General features: G+C 47.9%; 1 protein-coding gene across 1 annotated transcript in view; it reads right to left on the reverse strand.

The window, feature by feature from the left end:
• Nucleotides 1-3,081: 3,081 nt before the first annotated feature.
• LOC123365397 (interleukin-1 beta-like) overlaps nucleotides 3,082-19,564 on the reverse strand; it is a 30,079-nt gene continuing 13,596 nt past the window's right edge. The window contains exons 5-6 of the mRNA XM_045008208.1: nucleotides 5,168-5,307; nucleotides 3,082-4,038 (exon numbers count right to left, since the gene is read on the reverse strand). Of these exons, the coding sequence (XP_044864143.1) occupies nucleotides 3,829-4,038; nucleotides 5,168-5,307 (350 nt within the window). The 3' untranslated portion in view covers nucleotides 3,082-3,828. The remainder of the gene's footprint in view (nucleotides 4,039-5,167; nucleotides 5,308-19,564) is intronic.

Consider the following 19,564-nt stretch of genomic DNA (forward strand, 5'->3'; position numbering starts at 1 on the left):
ATCAGAATGCATTCTAAGGGTGTACACCGTACCCTGCCTGTACTCTGTCCCTGCCCCATACCACAGGCTTGCCCTTGACCCACTATAGGACGCTCTCTCGTCTAGTGGGAATTACAACGGCTGTGCGTCCCCAGCCTGAGGCAAAAGTCCACACCACTGGACTGTTCCTACCTTATCCACGAGACCGGTTCCCCACCGTCGCCCGCAGCTGCTTCTCCACTATCTGAGTGCGTTGCACCGTAGTGCCCTCCGGGGTCGACCACACCACGTCTCTGCCGAGGCCCCCGATGAAGTCACCGGTGCGCGCTGGGCGTCGGTCATCGTCGCAATCCGTCGACCTCCAGGAGGGGTCCGGGCAAGGCTAGATTTTAGCCTCGAGCCCACCCAGGGACGCCAAAACTGTTGCCGGTACAAAGGCCTGAGGCGACAGCAACAGTGGTTCGTTGCCCGGTGTGCTTCGCTCCAATAAACACACCAAGGTGGAGAAGCAAACAAAGGTTTATTTGAGATCTCAAAGCTCGGTGCTCGGAGACAGACACGTCTCAAATCAAGCACACTCCATACAAACAGCCTTCTCTTTTTATACATGATTTTAGCTAGGCATCTCTATTACCCCCCACTACCTACCCCTCCCTCTACTCACCTCCCTCCTCCCCTTCACGTTCCCATACAGCAAGCACATTATAAAGTAACAATTACACTAAGCAGGTTAAATCATACTTGGCAGAAAACATATCATCTCGTTAGTGCCTACTTTTGAACCTCTATCTTGTCTTACTGTTTGAATTATTACTCTACTTCCTAAACCAGGTGAAAGCAGGGGCCCCCCTTATCTCCCGGGGGTACCAGGGTTGAACTAGCTGTTATACATTCCATTCTTTCCATCTGGCCCGTGGGGTTAATTAAAGTCTCAACATGGAAGCGGTTTGGGCAAGCAAGCCGGCCAAAGGCCTGATACAGGCAGGCCTCATTGGCACTGTCGTTTTCCACCCTTCTGTTAATACTGGGCCATGCCTGGTGCCACCAACAATGCTGTCAGCATGGGCGCTGCCACCGACTTGCTGCAGGACAACTGGGCCGCAATGGCTCCCCCTTCTCCGAGATCCCCACCGCCTCCTCCTCTCCACCCCCACCCCCAAGGTCCCTGCTGCTCCCCACGTCCCTCCTCCTTGGGATGAGGGAGTGAGGAGCAATGTGGAGAGCCAGTGGCCGGTGGAGTGAGGAGGCTTGGTCGGGCGCTACTGGGCTGGCAGCTCGGCAGAGGTAGGTGGCCTTCAGGGTCGGGAGGAGCTGGCGCTCGGGGAGGCTGCCAGCGGCTCTTGGCCTGGCCTGACTCTCGCGAGTCGGAGGACCAGCGGTGGGTGTGTACTGGCGGCTTGTCCTGGCACTGGGCCAGCCCGGCGCTCAGGGAGGCTGCCAGCGTGGCCTGGCCTGGCCCGGCTCGTCCCAGCGCTCGTGGGGTTTGGCGTCTCAGCCCAGAGCTTGGGGAGGCTGCTGACTTGGCCGGGCGTTGGGGCCAGCCCGACTCTGGCAGCACTGGGGCCACCCTGGTGCTCTGGGGGGCTGGCATCTCGGCCCAGTGCTGGGGCCAGCCCAGCGCTCGGTGAGGCTGCTGGCTTGTCCCAGTGCTTGTGGGGGCTGGTTGTTCAGCCGGGCGCTAGGACCAGCCCAACTCTGGCGGTGCTGGGGCCGGCCCAGTACTCTGGGGGGCCGGCATCTCAGTCTGGTGCTGGGGGGGAACGCAGTGGGTAAGGGTGGGCCGGGGCTCCTCGGGTCTTTTTTCTTTCACGGGGGGAGGGGTTGTTTGGGGCTCCATCATGTGGGGGATGGAGCCCTGGGGGGAAATGGTGGGGCCAGCGGGTCTCCCCAAAGCGGGGGTTCACCCATTCCATGGCTGTCAGCCACCAAATCACACTGAAGAGAAAAAACAGATTCACACACACACAGCCTGGGAGCTTGCTGGGGCAGTGCCAGTCCGTCTCTTATTACAATGGTCCTGATTAGGACGTCCAGGCACCACTGCATACAGATAACAGCAGCGCTGCCGACTCTGGGCTTGTGTACACTTAAAACGCAAGAGTGGCACAGCCACAGTGCTGTAGTGCTTCCATGTAGACATGGCCTATCTCGATCCCTTCCTGTCGGTGTAGTTAATCCCCCCGCCCACCTGAGAGGCAGTAACTTGGGCGACAGAAGAATGCTGTCTACACCTGGGGTTAAATTGGCTTAACTACGCCACTCGCGTGTGGATTTTTCACACCCCTGAGTGATATAGCTGGGTCAACCTGACTTTTTAGTGTAGACCAGGCCTCTTGCAATTTTATCACAACTCTCATGATTTGGGGACTTTTATTTAAGCCTCTGTAACCTTTGGGTGGGCTACAGCAGCAGTTCTCAACCAGGGGTCCGAGGCCTCCTGGGGGTCGACGAGCAAGTTTCAGGGGGTCTGCCAAACAGGGCTGACATTAGACTCATTAAGGCGTAGGGCAGAAAGTCCACGTTGCCCTGACCTCAACATCCGGGGCTGAAGCCAAAGCCTGAGCAGCTTAGCTTTGCGGGGCCCCCCTGTGGTGTAGGGGGCCCATGCAGTTGCCCTGCTTGCTTCCCCCTAATGCCAGCCCTGGCTTTTATATGCAGAAAAACAATTGTTGGGGCACAGGTGGGCTGTGGAGTTTTTATAGCATGTTGAGGGTTGGGGAGGGGAGGCCTCAGAAAGGAAAAAGGTTGAGAACCCCTCGGCTAGAGTTTGCTTCATTGCCCTTCAGAAGGCCTAAAAAAACCCCCACCTCTCATAGAAAAGCACCTGGAAACCCAGAATTCAGTCACGAAGGATTTTCAGCAAGAATTGCATATGGTCAACCTCCCCACATTCAAGTCCAAAATGAACAAAAGGAATTAACAATTTTTAAATACCAACTTTATAAAAAAATAAAGAAACAATAATACAATAATAATATAATACTTAATTACTATAACTTAATTTCTACAACATAACATGGCTATTTTATAATCCACATACTATTAGGATTGACAGTTTTGTAATAAATATATCACTACCTTAGATTACTCAAACTGCAAGAAACTGTAAAAGAGTCTGACTTCCTATTCATGCTATTTACTTTCTCTTTGCATTTCAGTTCAGATAATAAGAAAAGACTAGTCAGTTACACATTGGTAAGAAATCAGTTTCAAGCCAATTGCATCTTCAGGTTTTCAATTCCCTAGACACCAGTGTTGGTTGCAAATACTGCAGGCGCTGGTTTATTTGCTTATAAGTACCCTCCCAAAAAATCTGTGGAATTTTAAAATAATTTTTTTTCTGTTGATATTTTGTAAAAAATTATATAAAAACCCACAAAACCTAACAATATTAGAGGCAGGCTTTCATCTAACAGTGTCCCTATAAATGATCAGGGAACAAAACTATATGTATAGTGCCTAGTGTAACGAGACATCCCATTGTGGCTGGTGCCTCTAGATGCTACCGTAATAATAATAATAATAATAACAAATAAACTGAATTAATATGGAATTAATGCTAATGTTTAAAATCACATTTACACAAGTTAAGAAGGAAGGTATTGTACAACTGGGGTCAGGCTTGAGTTATGAGAGATTACAAGTATTGGTTACAAGGTTCACAAGATACATACATAGTACAATTCAATTAATTAATTTAAATAAATAATTAAATTAATAAATTAATTAAAACATAATTAATAAAAATGAATTAATATGGAATTGCTGAGATCCCATCAATAGTTATGCTCCTACTGTATATAGTACATACAAGCATTTAGTTCTAAGCCAGTAACTGCTGGCTAGGGATTAGATTTCAACCAAATAAAAATCAGTGATGTCCCGCTCTCCGGTTTGATTCACCATCCTGACGGGTTTGTCATTCAGTTTTGAGGTGCTGAAGAACCAGCCTCGATGGGCAGCTGATTCAAAGCTGGAAGTGGAACCAGAACTGGTCTTGAAAAAGATGAAACGCTTCTGATCCTCAGTCCTGATGTCTTTCATAGGCCCCTTCACCTTCTGTGGGAAATAAGAGAGGCCAGTTAGAAACAGGGATGCTCTTTGGAAGGCTTTCATCCTGCAATGGGATGAGTATGAGAAGAGGCTTCTAATTAGGACATAGAGCTAGCGTCCACTCTGACTTGTGTCTGTGCAACTATTATGTGGGTATCCCTGAGCAGAATTTGGTCCAAGGAAACACTGAGCTAGACTCTCCCCTGCCTTCCACTTTGGGCTGTCATTTACACCAGTGAAAAGTGGGTGTGAAATGCTGGCCCTCTGAGTGTAGTGAAAACATCTGGTGCACATAGACAGGAGAATCTGGCCCGGGCACCACAGGTGTTTCATACACCTGAGAAAGACTGTCCACCAAACAAGGAACCTATTGCTGCTCCTATTGAATGGGATTTCAATGTAAGAGGGATCAGGCCCAATGGTAGACAATAACTACATGGACGCTGCAAAAGCATGGCTGCAGTTTTAATCCTTGATCACTACTGATACGTTTTCACTGCAGCTGGGAGCAAGCCCACCAGTACAGTAGACAGGCTTGCACTAGCTTTGCTCAAACTACCACTTTAAAAATAACTGTGTGGATATGGCAGCACCTCAGAGACTTGGGCTAGCCACCTGGGCTCAGAACCAGGGGGGCAGCTGGGTTTGGAGGCCTGAGCTCCCTTTTTTAGCAGAGTAGCTCAAGCCCTGCTTGGCAAGTCTGTCTACCCACACAAGGAGGCTCGCTGCCAGCTGCACTATAGACATACCCCAAGGGCACAAGAGACAACATGATCTAATGAATTAGTGTGGTGCGATGGACTGGGATTCAGGAGACCTGGGCTCCTGGGCAAGTCACTTCTTATCTCTGCTTCTCCTTCCACTCTTTGTCTTCTGTATTTAGATGATAAAATCTTTGAGGAAGGAACCTTCTTATTACGTGACTGCACAGTGCCTACCACAACAGGGCCTTGATCTCGAATGAAGAATCAAGGTGCTACTCTAATAGCACTAAATGAGAATAGTAATCATAAACCGTATCTGGGGGAAAACAGTGACTCCCATGTAAAGATATCAATAAAAACCAGAGTTGTGGATTGAATTTCAGTCGCTCTGGAGTCTGTGATGATGCTAAAGGTCTGCTAATCCCACTCACCTCCAGCTGCAGCACAGGGCTACCTTTATCCTTCACACAGCACAGATACAGATTGTTTTCCGCAGCGTTGTTTTCCACAATGTTCATAGCAACAGGACTGATGTGCGTTGGGGAGCGATATAAATCCAGGTTTAATTTCACTAGGAAGAGAAAAGCAAGAGGAAATCCAAAGTCAATTACAATAAAAAAGGCATCCCGTCTGTCTGAGAAGATCTGGGAAGCACCATCACTTATAAATAGCGAGTGAGGAACCTGAAATCCATGCACAATAGCTGCCATATCACTTTATCGGTGACACTGATGGCTCTTTTAAAAATAACTGCACATCAGAGATTCAGTTGTGCACTTTTACTCAACTGAGTAATGCCATCCACTTCAGTGGGACTGTGCCTGGAGACAAAATACTCCCAAGAAACAGGGGTTGGAAAATCAGATCTTAATAATTGCGTGCAGAAAATGACATTAAAAGAACATTAGAGGTGGCACAGTCAAGCACTCCAAAGGTAGGAAATGTCAGAATGCCTGTTGCAATCTTAATTCGACCCCTGTGCCCATATCCATTATGATAGTCTTTAATTACCTGCAAAAAGAACAGGAGTACTTGTGGCACCTTAAAGACTAACAAATTTATTTTAGCATGAGCTTTCTTGAGCTACAGCTCACTTCTTTGGATGCATAGAATGGAACACACAGACAGGAGATATTTATACATACAGAGAACATGACAAGGTGGAAGTATGCATAACAACAGGAAAAGTCTAATCAATTGAGATGAGCTATCATCAGCAGGAGGAAAAAAAACTTTTTAAAGTGATAATTAAGATGGCCCATAGAAGGTGTGAGGAGAACTTAACATAGGGAAATAGATTCAATTAGTGTAATGACCCAACCATTCCCAGTCTCTCACTCTCACAGATCTTGGCAGACAGGCCAGTCCTCGCTTATAGACAGCCTACCAACCTGAAGCAAATACTCACCAGCAACCGCACATCATACAACATAAACACTAACCCAGGAACCTATCCTTGCAACAAAGCCCGATGCCAGCTCTGTCCACATATCCGTTCAAGTGACACCATCATAGGACCTAATCACATCAGACATGCCATCAGGGGCTCGTACACCTGCACATCTACCAACGTGATATATGCCATCATGTGCCAGCAATGCCCCTCTGCCATGTACATTGGCCAAACCGGACAGTCTCTACGAAAAAGAATAAATGGACACAAATCTGACATCAGGAATCATAACATTCAAAAACCAGTGGGAGAACACTTCAACCTCTCTAACCACTCAGTGACAGACTTGAAGGTGGCAATTTTGCAACAAAAAAACTTCAAAAACAGACTCCAAAGAGAAACTGCTGAACTCGAATTAATATGCAAATTAGATACAATTAACTCTGGCCTAAACAGAGACTGGGAATGGTTGGGTCATTACACTAATTGAATCTATTTCCCTATGTTAAGTTCTCCTCACACCTTCTATGGGCCATCTTAATTATCACTTCAAAAAGTTTTTTTTCCTCCTGCTGATGATAGCTCATCTCAATTGATTAGACTTTTCCTGTTGTTATGCATACTTCCACCTTGTCATGTTCTCTGTATGTATAAATATCCCCTGTCTGTGTGTTCCATTCTATGCATCCGAAGAAGTGAGCTGTAGCTCAAGAAAGCTCAGGCTAAAATAAATTTGTTAGTCTCTAAGGTGCCACAAGTCCTCCTGTTCTTTTTGCGGATACAGACTAACACGGCTGCTACTCTGAAACCTTTAATTACCTGATCACATACTATTTTTTCCATAGGAGTCTTGCCTCATTCAGTACACAGGATGGACCTATTCTGAAGATTAATCAGGGCTGTGAATGACCCTTGTCCAGCCAGACCTTACTTTCCCACAGGAGACTGCTGCTCAGATAGAAGCTGATCAGAGTGCAGCTGCGCAGCCACCAGGAGGTGTCTGAGCACCAGGTTGTTATGGGCTGGGATATAGGCTGTCTGGCCTAGTAGTCAGAGCAGGAGTCAGGTTCGGTGGGCAGAGCAGCCATACAGGCTGGGGAATAAAGCCAAGGGCACCAGAGTCAACTGCCAGTTATCAGAACCAGGGGGTCAAGCCTGAGACAGAACTGGAAATCGAAGTTGAGGGTCAGAGCTGGGGTCAGAGTCAAGGGTCAGAAGTCAGAGGTCAGAGCCAGGAGTGGTCACCGAGGATTGGAGGCGAGGTGCGAGGACAGGAACTGGAGGATAGGTGAGGATCCAGTGTGCAGCAGCACGGCTGGGGAGCCAGGAGCAGGGTTTTCTTGTCAATTTCATGGCTCGGAGCCCATGTAAGGAGCACAGTGTCTACACAGACACTGCGTCGCCCTAATGATACCGACATAAGACACCTCTCGTGGAGGTGGAGTTATTATGTCGGTGTAGTAGGGCACTTACATCGGCAGGATCAAGGCTGTAGTGTAGACACTGACATAATTAGGTCAACCTAAGGCCTGGTCTACACTACACAGTTAGGTTGACATAAGGCAGGAGCAAAGGTAGGAGCCAGGAGCAGTGCAGGAGACAGGCAGAAGCAGTGTCCAATGTAGCCACAACAGGAAACCACCTTGTTTCTCAGACAAGCTTCCTGTGCTTCCTTCTGGCTTAGCACGGGTGGACCAAATGGTGGAGCCAGCCGAGCCTCCAATCGGCTCCCATGGGTGGAGTCTTGGCTGAGGCTATAGGCCTAGTAGCTCCTTGGCCCAGGGGGGTTCAGTGGACTCTGGGTGGAGGCCAGGATGCAGCAGCTGTCTGGGCCTCTCAGGCCCGGCTTTGAGACCCGGCACATCATGCATTGCTCCTTCATCAGTTCGGAGGTGAAGTTCTCCCTTGCTCTCTTAGTATTTCTCTGGGGAGCCCCACTTGGGCAAATACTTCTGTGAGTTCATTAGCACTGACAGCCACCATTACTGGGAATGGGAATGGGCTCAGGGTAGCTGGTAGCATTGTCTAAAATTACAAGGCTATATTTGTGCTCCACTGCAGACTTCTCTAATGGGCCCCCCAGATCAGAGGGTACCCTACAATGGGTAGTGGTACTGGGGGGAACCTTTTTCTGACCCGTCCTCTGGCACTCAGGGAATGATGCGTAATAGTCCCACACTTCTGGATGGACGCCCAGCCAGTAGAACCTCATGGTCACTCTGTTACGAGTCTTTTCCCACCCCAATGACCCCCACATGGTGCTGCATGGCCAGTTGAAGCACCCCTCTTTGAAACTTCCTGGGCCCTCAGAACTGCATTCTTACCTCCCCTATCTTGTGATCTTTCAATACCCGATATGCCCCCTCCTCTACCAGTTCGAAATGGGGCCACTGAACTTGGGTGAACTGCTCCATGACAATCTTCCCTGCTTCCTGAACCCCTAGGCATCCCTTGGGCTGGAGCCAACGCCAGCCAAGATCCTTCAGATTGTGGGCGACAGTCCGGGGTCAGGCTTTGGCTGGGAATTTCTCGCTGCAGAACTGCTGCTGGTAGGTCTAGGATGGCTGCCTTGACATGAGTGTAGTCCTGTGCAGCTGCCGCACTGAGGCCCCAGTATGCTGCCTGGCCCAGCATGCTGTCAAGTAGTAGGCCAATAGGTTGGCCCAATTTCCCTTGAGGCATCGGGCTATGATGCCAACTCTCTCGAATGTGGCAAGGAATGCCTCTGGGTTGTCTACAGGACCCATTGTTGTCAGCTTTACTGGGATGGCTGGTATTGGGTCAGCAGCTCTCCCTCCCAGGGTTAGACTCCATGGCTGTGGGAGCGTCGCCATCTGCTGGATGAGCCGCTGCTGTGCTTCTACCATTTCCTTAATCAGCTGCTCCTCCCGCTGCTGGGCCACCTGCTGCTGATGGTTCAGGAGAACTCACTTCAGCAGTTTTTCAAAATCCACCTCTGGTTTTTGGTTTTTATCTCCCTCTTTCTCTGGCCTACCATCGTGTCTAGTGTGCCTGCATTCTCCACCATATGTAACAGAGTCCCCAGAAGACCAGGTGGCCTAGTGGGCAGCGCACCCAGTTTCCAGTCTCGACCCTCCCAGCAGGAAGCGGTTTCAGTCCAGTTCCTTACTGTGGATGTGGCTTCACCACAGGGTTTTCAATGCCTCACCCTCCCCTTTCTTGGCAGGGGAGAAATGAGATTTATGCCCCTTCAGCACCAAATGCAGTTGGCAGGGGAGCCCGGGCCCTTCCACTCTCAGTGCCCCAGGAGAGACAACAATGTCCAGAACTCTGGAGTGCCCTCGGAGCTGCCTGACTGGGTCACTTCCATCTCCCTCACTCCTCCAAGTCCAATATAGGATAGCAAAAGAAAAGGAAAGACAACTAAAGCTTCAGCCCCAATAGGCTCAGCGCGCAGTTGTCTCTCTCATGGGTGGCTTCTTTGGTACCCTTAGAGTAGGTCCATCTTCCTCCCCAGCCTCCCCCTTCTGAGCTAGGTTGCGCCCTTCTACGTTTCCTCTCCAGTCGGCCCGTGCTCTGGGCCCAGTATTGCCCTTTAACCCCTTCTGGTCCAGCGTGGGGTATGTACGCCCCGTCACACACCCCAAGGGGAGAACAAGAGGGCTGAACCCCAAGAATAAGCAATTGAATCAACTGGTTGTGTGCAATGACATTGTGTGTAAATATATGTCAAGCAAGATCTTTTATGAAAGCCTGTAACGTTCCTAACTTGGTGGTCATTAAGAGATCTCTAGCCAGGTTATGGCTGTGAATGTAACTGTGGTGCAGCTACAGCATCATCTCACCACAGGCAGTGAAGCAATCAAGCAGGGCAGGGCACAGGGCCGGTGCTTCCACTAGGTGACCGTAGGCAGTCGCCTAGGTAGGCAGCATTTGGGGGGCAGCATTTTGCCGCCCTCGGAGGAAATTTGGCGGCGGGGAGTCCTTCCGCTCCGGGTCTTTGGTGGAAATTCAGCGGCGGGTTCTTCACTTGCTCTGGGACCCGCCGCCGAAGTGCCCCGAAGACGCGGAGCGGAAAGACCCCAACCGCCGAATGCTCAGAAGAGGAGCGCTACTGCCTAGGCCGGCAAAAACCCTGGCGCCGCTCCTAACAGGGCACCCCCCCACCCCTCCAGGCTAGTTGTTTACACAAAACCAATTTCAAGTACCCATCTATTGTCCAGCCAGGAAGACATAATAGTGAGCCATTAAAGAAAATGGAAAGTCATTGAAGCTGAAAAGAAAATCATAGACTATCAGGATTGGAAGGGCCCTCAGGAGGTATCTAGTCCAACCCCCTGCTCAAAGCAGGACCAATCCCCAACTAAATCATCCCAGCCAGGGCTTTGTCAAGCCTGACCTTAAAAACCTCTAAGGAAGGAGATTCCACCACCTCCCTAGGTAAACCATTCCAGTGCTTCAACACCCTCCTAGTGAAAAAGTTTTTCCTAATATCCAACCTAAACCTCCCCCACGGCAAATTGAGACCATTGCTCCTTGTTCTGTCATCTGCTCCCACTGAGAACAGTCTAGATCCATCCTCTTCGGAACCCCCTTTCAGGTAGTTGAAAGCAGCTATCAAATCCTCCCTCATTCTTCTCTTCTGCAGACTAAACAATCCCAGTTCCCTCAGCCTCTCCTCATAAGTCATGTGCTCCAGCCCCCTAATCATTTTTGTTACCCTCCACTGGACTCTTTCCAATTTTTCCACATCCTTCTTGTAGTGTGGGGCCCAAAACTGGACACAGTAATCCAGATGAGGCCTCACCAATGTCGAATAGAGGGGAATGATCACATCCCTCGATCTGCTGGCAATGCCCCTACTTATACAGCCCAAAATGCTGTTAACCTTCTTGGCAACAAGGGCACACTGTTGACTCATATCCAGCTTCTCGGACACTGTAACCCCTAGGTCCTTTTCTGCAGCACAGCTGCCTAGTCATTCAGTCCCTAGTCTGTAGCAGTGCATGGGATTCTTCCGTCCTAAGTGCAGGACTCTGCACTTGTCCTTGTTGAACCTCATCAGGTTTCTTTTGGCCCAATCCTCTAATCTGTCTAGGTCCCTCTGTATCCCATCCCTACCCTCCAGCGTATCTACCACTCCTTCCCGTTTAGTGTCATCTGCAAACTTGCTGAGGGTGCAGTCTACTCTATCCTCCAGATCATTAATGAAGATATTAACAAAACCGGCCCCAGGACCTACCCTTGGGGCACTCCGCTTGATACTGGCTGCCAACTAGACATGGAGCCATTGATCACTACCTGTTGAGCCCGACATTCTAGCCAGCTTTCTATCCACCTTATAGTCCATTCATCCAGCCCATACTTCTTTAACTTGCTGGCAAGAATACAGTGGGAGACCGTATCAAAAGCTTTGCTAAAGTCAAGGAATAACACATCCACTGCTTTCCCCTCATCCACAGACCCAGTTATCTCGTCATAGAAGGAAATCAGGTTGGTCAGGCATGACTTGCCCTTGGTGAATCCATGCTGACTGTTCCTGATCACTTTCCTCTCCTCTAACTGCTTCAGGATTGATTCCTTGAGGACCTGCTCCATGATTTTCCCAGGGACTGAGGTGAGGCTGACTGGCCTGTAGTCCCCAGGCCTTGTCTACACTGCCACTTTACAGCGCTGCAACTTTCTCACTCTGGGGGGTGAAAAAACACCCCCCTGAGCGCTTCAAGTTTTGGCACTTTACAGTGCCAGTGTAGACCATGCATCAGCGCTGGGATCTGCTCCCCTCGTGCGAGTGGGTTTTTTACAGCACTGGGAGAGAGCTGGCTGGTGCTGCGACGACACAGCCATGCGCTGCCGCGGCAGCGCTTTAATGTTGCTAGTGAAGACATACTCTCAGTCTTGGGAAACTGAGAAAGCAGTTATTTCATGCTGAATAGCCAGGATTCATCATGCCAGAAGGAAGAGAAAAAATGGGGGGTGGGGAGGAAGAAAGAAAAGACTGGGCTACACTACACAGTTAGGTCGGCGTAAGGCAGCTTAGGGCATGTCTATATTAGAAACTTAAGTTGACCTATACTAGGTTGATTTACAGCCAGCACACTACCCTCCTTGGGTCAGGGGTGTGCATCCTCACCAGGAGCTCTTCCACCGGCTGAAGAGGGGCAGTGTGGGGAGCTGAGAGCATGGTCTCTCAGCTCTACTGGCAGCTCCCTGTCAGGAGCCTGGCTGACCTACAGGCTCCGGCCCTCTTCCCTCCCCATCCTTCCACTCGCTCCCGCTGGGAGCCAGGCAGCCCTGTCAATTTCAGGAGGCAGGGTCTGTGGTGTTCTGTACCTCGTGGGAACACCCTGCACCCCATGTTCATCCTTATAAAGTGATTGTGGGATCCACCTAATGAAGAGAAGGAAGAGCATCTTCGCAGGCAGGCTTGCTAAACTAGTGAGGAGGGCTTTAAACTAGGTTCGCTGGGGGATGGTGACCCTGAGGTAAGTGGGAAAGAGGGATACTGGGAGGAAACACAAGGAGGGGGGTACAAGACGGGAAGCCTCCTGATTCATACAGAGAAAGTAGGGCAATTGGCTAGTTATCTTAGGTGCACGTACACGAATGCAAGAAACTTGGGAAACAAGCAGGGAGAACTGGAAGTCCTGGCACAGTCAAGGAACTGTGATGTGATTGGAACAAAAGACTTGGTGGGATAACTCACATGACTGGAGCACTGTCATGGTTGGATATTAACTGTTTAGGAAGGACAGGCAGGGGAGGAAAGGTGGAGGAGTTGCACTATATATAAGAGAGTGGTATGATTGCTCAGAGCTCCGGTATGAAACTGGAGAAAAGCCTGTTGAGAGCCTTTGGGTTAAGTTTAGAGGCAAGAGCAACAAGGGTGATGCCGTGGTGGGCATGTGCTATAGACTACCAGATCAGAAGGATGAGGTAGATGAGGCTTTCTTTGGATAACTTACTGAAGTTTCCAGATCAGAGGCCCTGGTTCTAATGGGGGACTTCAATCACCCTGATATCTGCTGGGAGAGCAATACAGCGGTGCACAGAAAATCCAGGAAATTTTTGGCGAGTGCTGGAGGAACCAACTAGGGGCCGTGCTCCTCTTGACCTGCTGCTTACAAACAGGGAAGAATTGGTAGGGGAAGTAGAAGTGGGTGACATCCTAGGCAGCAGTGATCATGAGATGGTTGAGTTCAGGATCCTGACAAAAGAAAGAAAGGAAAGTAGCAAAATCCAGACCCTGGACTTCAGAAAAGCAGACTTAGACTCCCTTAGGGAACTGATGGGCAAGGATCCCCTGGGAGAATAACATGAGGGGGAAAGGAGTCCAGGAGAGCTGGCTGTATTTTAAAGAAGCCTTATTGAGGGCACAGGAACAAACCATCCCGATGTGCAGAAAGAATAGCAAATATGGCAGGCAACCAGCTTGGCTTAACAGTGAAATAGTTGATGAGCTTAAACTCAAAAAGGAAGCTTACAAGAAGTGGAAATTTGGACAGATGACTAGGGAGGAGTATAAAAATATTGCTTGAGCATGCAGGGGTGTAATCAGGAAGGCCAAAACACAACTGGAGTTGCAGCTAGCAAGGGATGTGAAGGGTAACAAGAAGGGTTTCTACAGGTATGTTAGCAACAAGAAGAAGGTCAGGGAAAGTGTGGGCCCCTTACTGAATGGGGGAGGCAACCTAGTGACAGATGATGTGGAAAAAGCTGAAGTACTCAATGCTTTTTTTGCCTCGGTTTTTACAGACAAGGGCAGCTCCCAGACTGCTGCACTGGGCAGCACAGGATGGGGAGGTGAGCAGCCCTCAGTGGTGAAAGAACCCGTTAAGGACTATTTAGAAAAGCTGGACATGCACAAGTCCCTGGGTCCAGATCTAATGCATCCGAGGGTCATGAGGGAGTTGGCTGACGTGATTGCAAAGCCACTGGCCATTATCACGGAAAAATTTGTGGCGATCGGGGGATGATTGAAAAAAGACAAATATAGTGCACATATTTTAAAAAGAGAAGAAAGAGAACCCGAGGAACTACAGACCGGTCAGCCTCACATCAGTCCCTGACAAAATCATGGAGCAGGTCCTCAAGGAAACCATTTTGAAGCACTTGGAGAAGAGGAAGGTGATCAGGAACAGTCAACATGGATTCACCCAGGGCAAGTCATGCCTGACCAACTTGATTGCCTTCTATGATGAGATAACTGTTTCTGTGGATATGGGGAAAGCGGTAGATGTGGTATATCTTGACTTTAGCAAAGCTTTTGATACGGTCTCCCACAGTATTCTTGCCAGCAAGTTAAAGAAGTATGAATTGGATAAGCTGAGCTTCTAAACAAGGTTTGAAATCTAGAAGCCTTTGTTCATTGGTTGAGCCTTAGTCAGGGGGCGGGACTATCAGGAAGGCCAGGGCTTTATAAAGCCGTGAGTGAATGACCAGGGAGCTTTGCGACCTGGGGCTGCTAACAGGGAGTTTCAAGAGGGACTTGGGAAGGGGGCGAGGTACACTTGCCATTCTTTAAAACTTTTAAACTAAACTATAATCCAAACTTCTTGATTTAAACAAAAACCCTGTCAGTAACCTAGGCAGCTGTGGGAGACAGTGCAGGCAGAAGCCCAGCAGCAGAATGGGGGCTATCCTGTTTATTGCACTGAGTGCAGCATGTATGATTACCTGTCCTGTGGGGGGGGGTGGCGTATATGTGCATTCTGTGCAAGGAGGTCCTGGCCCTCAGGACTGCGTAAGGGCTTTGGAGGCCAGGGTGGCGGAACTGGAGGAGCTAAGGGAGGCAGAGAGGTATGTCGATGAGGCTTTCCAGGACACTGTAGAATTGTCCCACCTCTGGTCAGACAGCCCCTGTGCTGTTGAGGAGGATGAAAGGCCCAGGGAAGCAGAGCAGTCAATGGGAGCAGAGGGAAACCTTCCCATAGTTGGGACCCTCCTTCCAGATGATGCTGGGGTTGCCTCTTGCACTGAGGTTACCTCTCTGGGGGAGGGAACTCCAATCACTAGGAAATGGCAGGTGTTAGTAATGGGAGATTCGATCGTTAGAAATGTAGATAGCTGGGTTTATGATGACCGGGAGAACCGTATGGTGACTTGCCTGTCTGGTGCAAAGGTTGCAGATCTCTTGAGGCATTTAGACAGACTTATATGTGTAGTGCAGGGGAGGAGCCGGTGGTCATGGTACATGTAAGTACTAATAACATAGGGAAGGGTAGGAGAGACGTCCTAAAGGCCAAATTTAGGCTGCTAGGAAAGAGACTGAAATCCAGTCTCAGAAATACTTCCAGTTCCACACGCAGGGCCAGGTAGGCAGGCAGAGCTTCAAGTCTCAATGTGTGGATGAGACGATGGTGTAGAGAGGAGGGGATTAGATTTATTCGGAACTAGGGAAACTTTTGGGATAGGGGGAGCCTATACAGCAAGGATGGGCTCCAGCTAAACAGAAGGGGGACCAGACTGCTGGCACTTAACTTTAAAAAGGTTGCAGAGCAGTTTTTAAACTAGGAGATGGGGGAAAGCCGATTGCTGCAGAGGAGCATGTGGATCGGACAGAGACTTCTCTTAGAGGAGAGTCTATTGATAGAGATTCTGTAAGTTTTAGTCAGGAGGAGAGGATGGAAGAGGATAAAGAATGGGTCAGACCAGATGAGAAACATTCACATAAAAAAGAATCTGACACATCAGAAAAGGGCAGACAAATAAACAGTGACAAGTTTTTAAAGTGCTTGTACACAAATGCTAGAAGTCTAAATAATAAGATGCGTGAACTAGAGTGCCTTGTATTAAAGGAGGATATTGATATAATAGGCATCACAGAAACCCGGTAGAGTGGGGACAATCGATGGGACACAATCATTCCAGGGTACAAAATATATCGGAAGGACAGAACAGGTCGTGCAGGGGGAGTGGGGGGGTGGCACTATATGTGAAAGAAAATGTAGAATCAAATGAAGTAAAAATCTTAAATGAATCCACATGTTCCATAGAATCTCTATGGATAATAATTCCATGCTCTAATAAGAATATAACAGTAGGGATCTATTATCGACCACCTGACCAGGACAGTGATAGTGACGATGAAATGCTAAGGGAGATTAGAGAGGCTATCAAAGTTAAGAACTCAATAATAGTGGGGGATTTCAGTTATCCCCATATTGACTGGGTACATGTCACCTCAGGATGAAATGCAGAGACAAAATTTCTCAATACGTTAAATGACTGCTTCATGGAGCAGCTGGTACAGGAACCCACAAGAGGAGAGGCAATTCTCAATTTACTCCTGAGTGGAGCACAAGATCTGGTCCAAGAGGTAAGTATAACAGGACCGCTTGGAAATAGTGACCATAACATAATAACATTTAACATTCCTGTGGCGGGAGAACACCTCAACAGCCCAGCACTGTGGAATTTAATTTCAGAAAGGGCAACTATGCAAAAATGGGGAGGTTAGTTAAACAGAAATTAAAAGGTACAGTGACTAGAGATGCATCCGAAGAAGTGAGCTGTAGCTCACGAAAGCTCATGCTGAAATAAATTTGTTAGTCTCTAAGGTGCCACAAGTACTCCTGTTCTTTTAGTGACTAGAGTGAAATCCCTGCAAGGTACATGGACACTTTTCAAAGACACCATAATAAAGGCCCAACTTCAATGTATACCCCAAATTAAAAAACACAGTAAAAGAACTAAAAAAGAGCCACCGTGGCTTAACAACCATGTAAAAGAAGCAGTGAGAGATAGAAAGGCATTTTTCAAAAGTGGAAGTCAAATCCTAGTGAGGTAAATAGAAAGGAGCATAAACACTGCCAAATCAAGTGTAAATATGTAATAAGAAAAGCCCAAAAGCAGTTTGAAGAACGGCTAGCCAAAAACTCAAAAGGTAATAAAATGTTTTTTAAGTACATCAGAAGCAGGAAGCTGTGGGGCCCCTGGATGATCGAGATACAAAAGGAGCACTTAAAGACGATAAAGTCATTGCAGAGAAACTAAATGAATTCTTTGCTTCAGTCTTCACGGCTGAGGATGTTAGTGAGATTCCCAAACCTGAGCCGTCCTTTGTAGGTGACAAATCTGAGGAACTGTCACAGATTGAAGTGTCACGAGAGGAAGTTTTGGAATTAATTGATAAATTTAACAGTAACAAGTCACCGGGACCAGATGGCATTAGCCCAAGAGTTCTGAAAGAACTCAAATGTGAAATTGCGGAACTATTAACTATGATTTGTAACCTGTCCTTTAAATCGGCTTCTGTACCCAATGCCTGGAAGATAGCTAATGTAATGCCAATATTTAAAAAGGGTTTTAGAGGTGATCCCGGCAATTACAGACTGGTAAGTCTAACGTCAGTACCGGGCAAATTAGTTGAAACAATAGTAAAGAATAAAATTGTCAGACACATAGAAGAATATAAAATGTTGGGCAAAAGTCAACATGGTTTCTGTAAAGGGAAATCGTGTCTTACTAATCTATTAGAGTTCTTTGAAGGGGTCAACAAACATGTGGACAAGGGGGATCCAGTGGACATAGTGTGCCTAGATTTCCAGAAAGCCTTTGACAAAGTCCCTCACCAAAGACCCTTATGTAAATTAAGTTGTCATGGGATAAGAGGGAAGGTCCTTTCATGGATTAAGAACTGGTTAAAAGACAGGGAACAAAGGATAGGAATAAATGGTAAATTTTCAGAATGAAGAGGGGTAACTAGTGGTGTTCCCCAAGGGTCAGTCCTAGGACCAATCCTATTCAACGTATTCATAAATGTTCTGGAGAAAGGGGTAAACAGTGAGGTGGCAAAGTTTGCAGAAGATACTAAACTGCTCAAGATAGTTAAGACCAAAGCAGACTGTGAAGAACTTCAAAAAGATCTCACAAAACTAAGTGATTGGGCAACAAAATGGCAAATTAAATTTAATGTGGATAAATGTAAAGTAATGCACATTGGAAAAAATAAGAGGTTAGGACTTTTCAGCTTGGAAAAGAGGAGGCTAAGGGGGGATATGATAGAGGTCTATAAAATCATGAGTGGTGTGGAGATAGTGAATAAGGAAAAGTTATTTACTTGTTCCTATAATATAAGAACTAGGGGCCACCAAATGAAATTAATGGGCAGCAGGTTTAAAACAAATAAAAGGAAGTTCTTCACACAGCGCACAGTCAACTTGTGGAACTCCTTGCCTGAGGAGGTTGTGAAGGCTAGGACTACAACAGGGTTTAAAAGAGAACTGGATAAATTCATGGAGGTTAAGTCCATTAATGGCTATTAGCCAGGATGGGTAAGGAATGGTGTCCCTAGCCTCAATTTGTCAGAGGGTGGAGATGGAACATTATTGTTATAGTAATGTTGTAGTAACTGTTGTTGTTACAGTGATGTTATAGGTTGTAATTTCATGTATCTAGTTATGAGGCTGAAAATGTGTCCTCATGGCTTAAAACCAGCCCAGGCAAAACTCTCCAAGAGCAGAGGGGTAGTTCACACCTCATCAGGGCATGGACGGGACAAACCCAGCCCAGCCTCACAGGAACAAAGGACACTGGCCTAGGCAGCAACAAAGCATCTGTTGGACTCTCAAGTGAGTCACCCCCCCACCTTCCTTTGGTCAGTTTTGGACTGCGATGAGGTAATGCTCACCTGACTCTGAAGGGGGCGAGGGGTGGGGGGGCAAAGTCAAGATGGAAGAAAGAACATGATAAAAGGGAGAGACGTTTTCCATGCTCTCTCTCTTCCACCTATATGTACAGACACCACCACCAAGCGACTGAAGCGCTGATCAAAGGGGAGAGCCTGGCTGAAGGGCAGCCAGCCAGCCTGTGGTGAGAAGCAGCTAAGTTTGTAAGGGCACTGAAAGTGTTAAGATCAGCTTAGAATGAGTTTTGCTTTTATTTCATTTGACCAAATCTGACTTGTTATGCTCTGACTTGTAATCACTTAAAATCTATCTTTGTAGTTAATAAAACTGTGTGTTTGTTCTACCTGAAGCAGTGCGTTTGGTTTGCAGTGTGTCAGAGACTCCTCTTGGGATAACAAGCCTGGTACAGATCAATTTCTTTGTTAAATTGACGAATTCATATAAGCTTGCAGCGTCCCAAGGGCATAACTGGACCCTGCAAGATGGAGGTTCCTAGGGTTGTGTCTGGGACTGGAGATACTGGCTAGTGTCATTCTGTTGCAAGTAGCTGAGAGCAGCTTACATGCCAGAGGCTGTGCGTGACCAGCCCAGGAGTGGGGGGTCTCTCAGCAGAGCAGGGTCAGGTTGGCTCCCAGAGTCAAGGATTGGGGTGACCTAGCAGATCATTGGTCCAGATAACACCAGGGGAACGTCACATGGTCCTACTAGAGCAACTGGGTTCTAGCTGCCCCACTTCCTTGTCAGTTTCAGGGCACCTGCTGTGAAATTGACAAGAAGACCAACAGCCAATTTAAGGCTGTCTTGTAGACACTGGCATAATTAGGTCCATATAAGCTGCTGAGAGG

This window comes from Mauremys mutica, chromosome 2, assembly GCF_020497125.1.
Source record: "Mauremys mutica isolate MM-2020 ecotype Southern chromosome 2, ASM2049712v1, whole genome shotgun sequence".
Classification (NCBI taxonomy): domain Eukaryota; kingdom Metazoa; phylum Chordata; order Testudines; family Geoemydidae; genus Mauremys; species Mauremys mutica.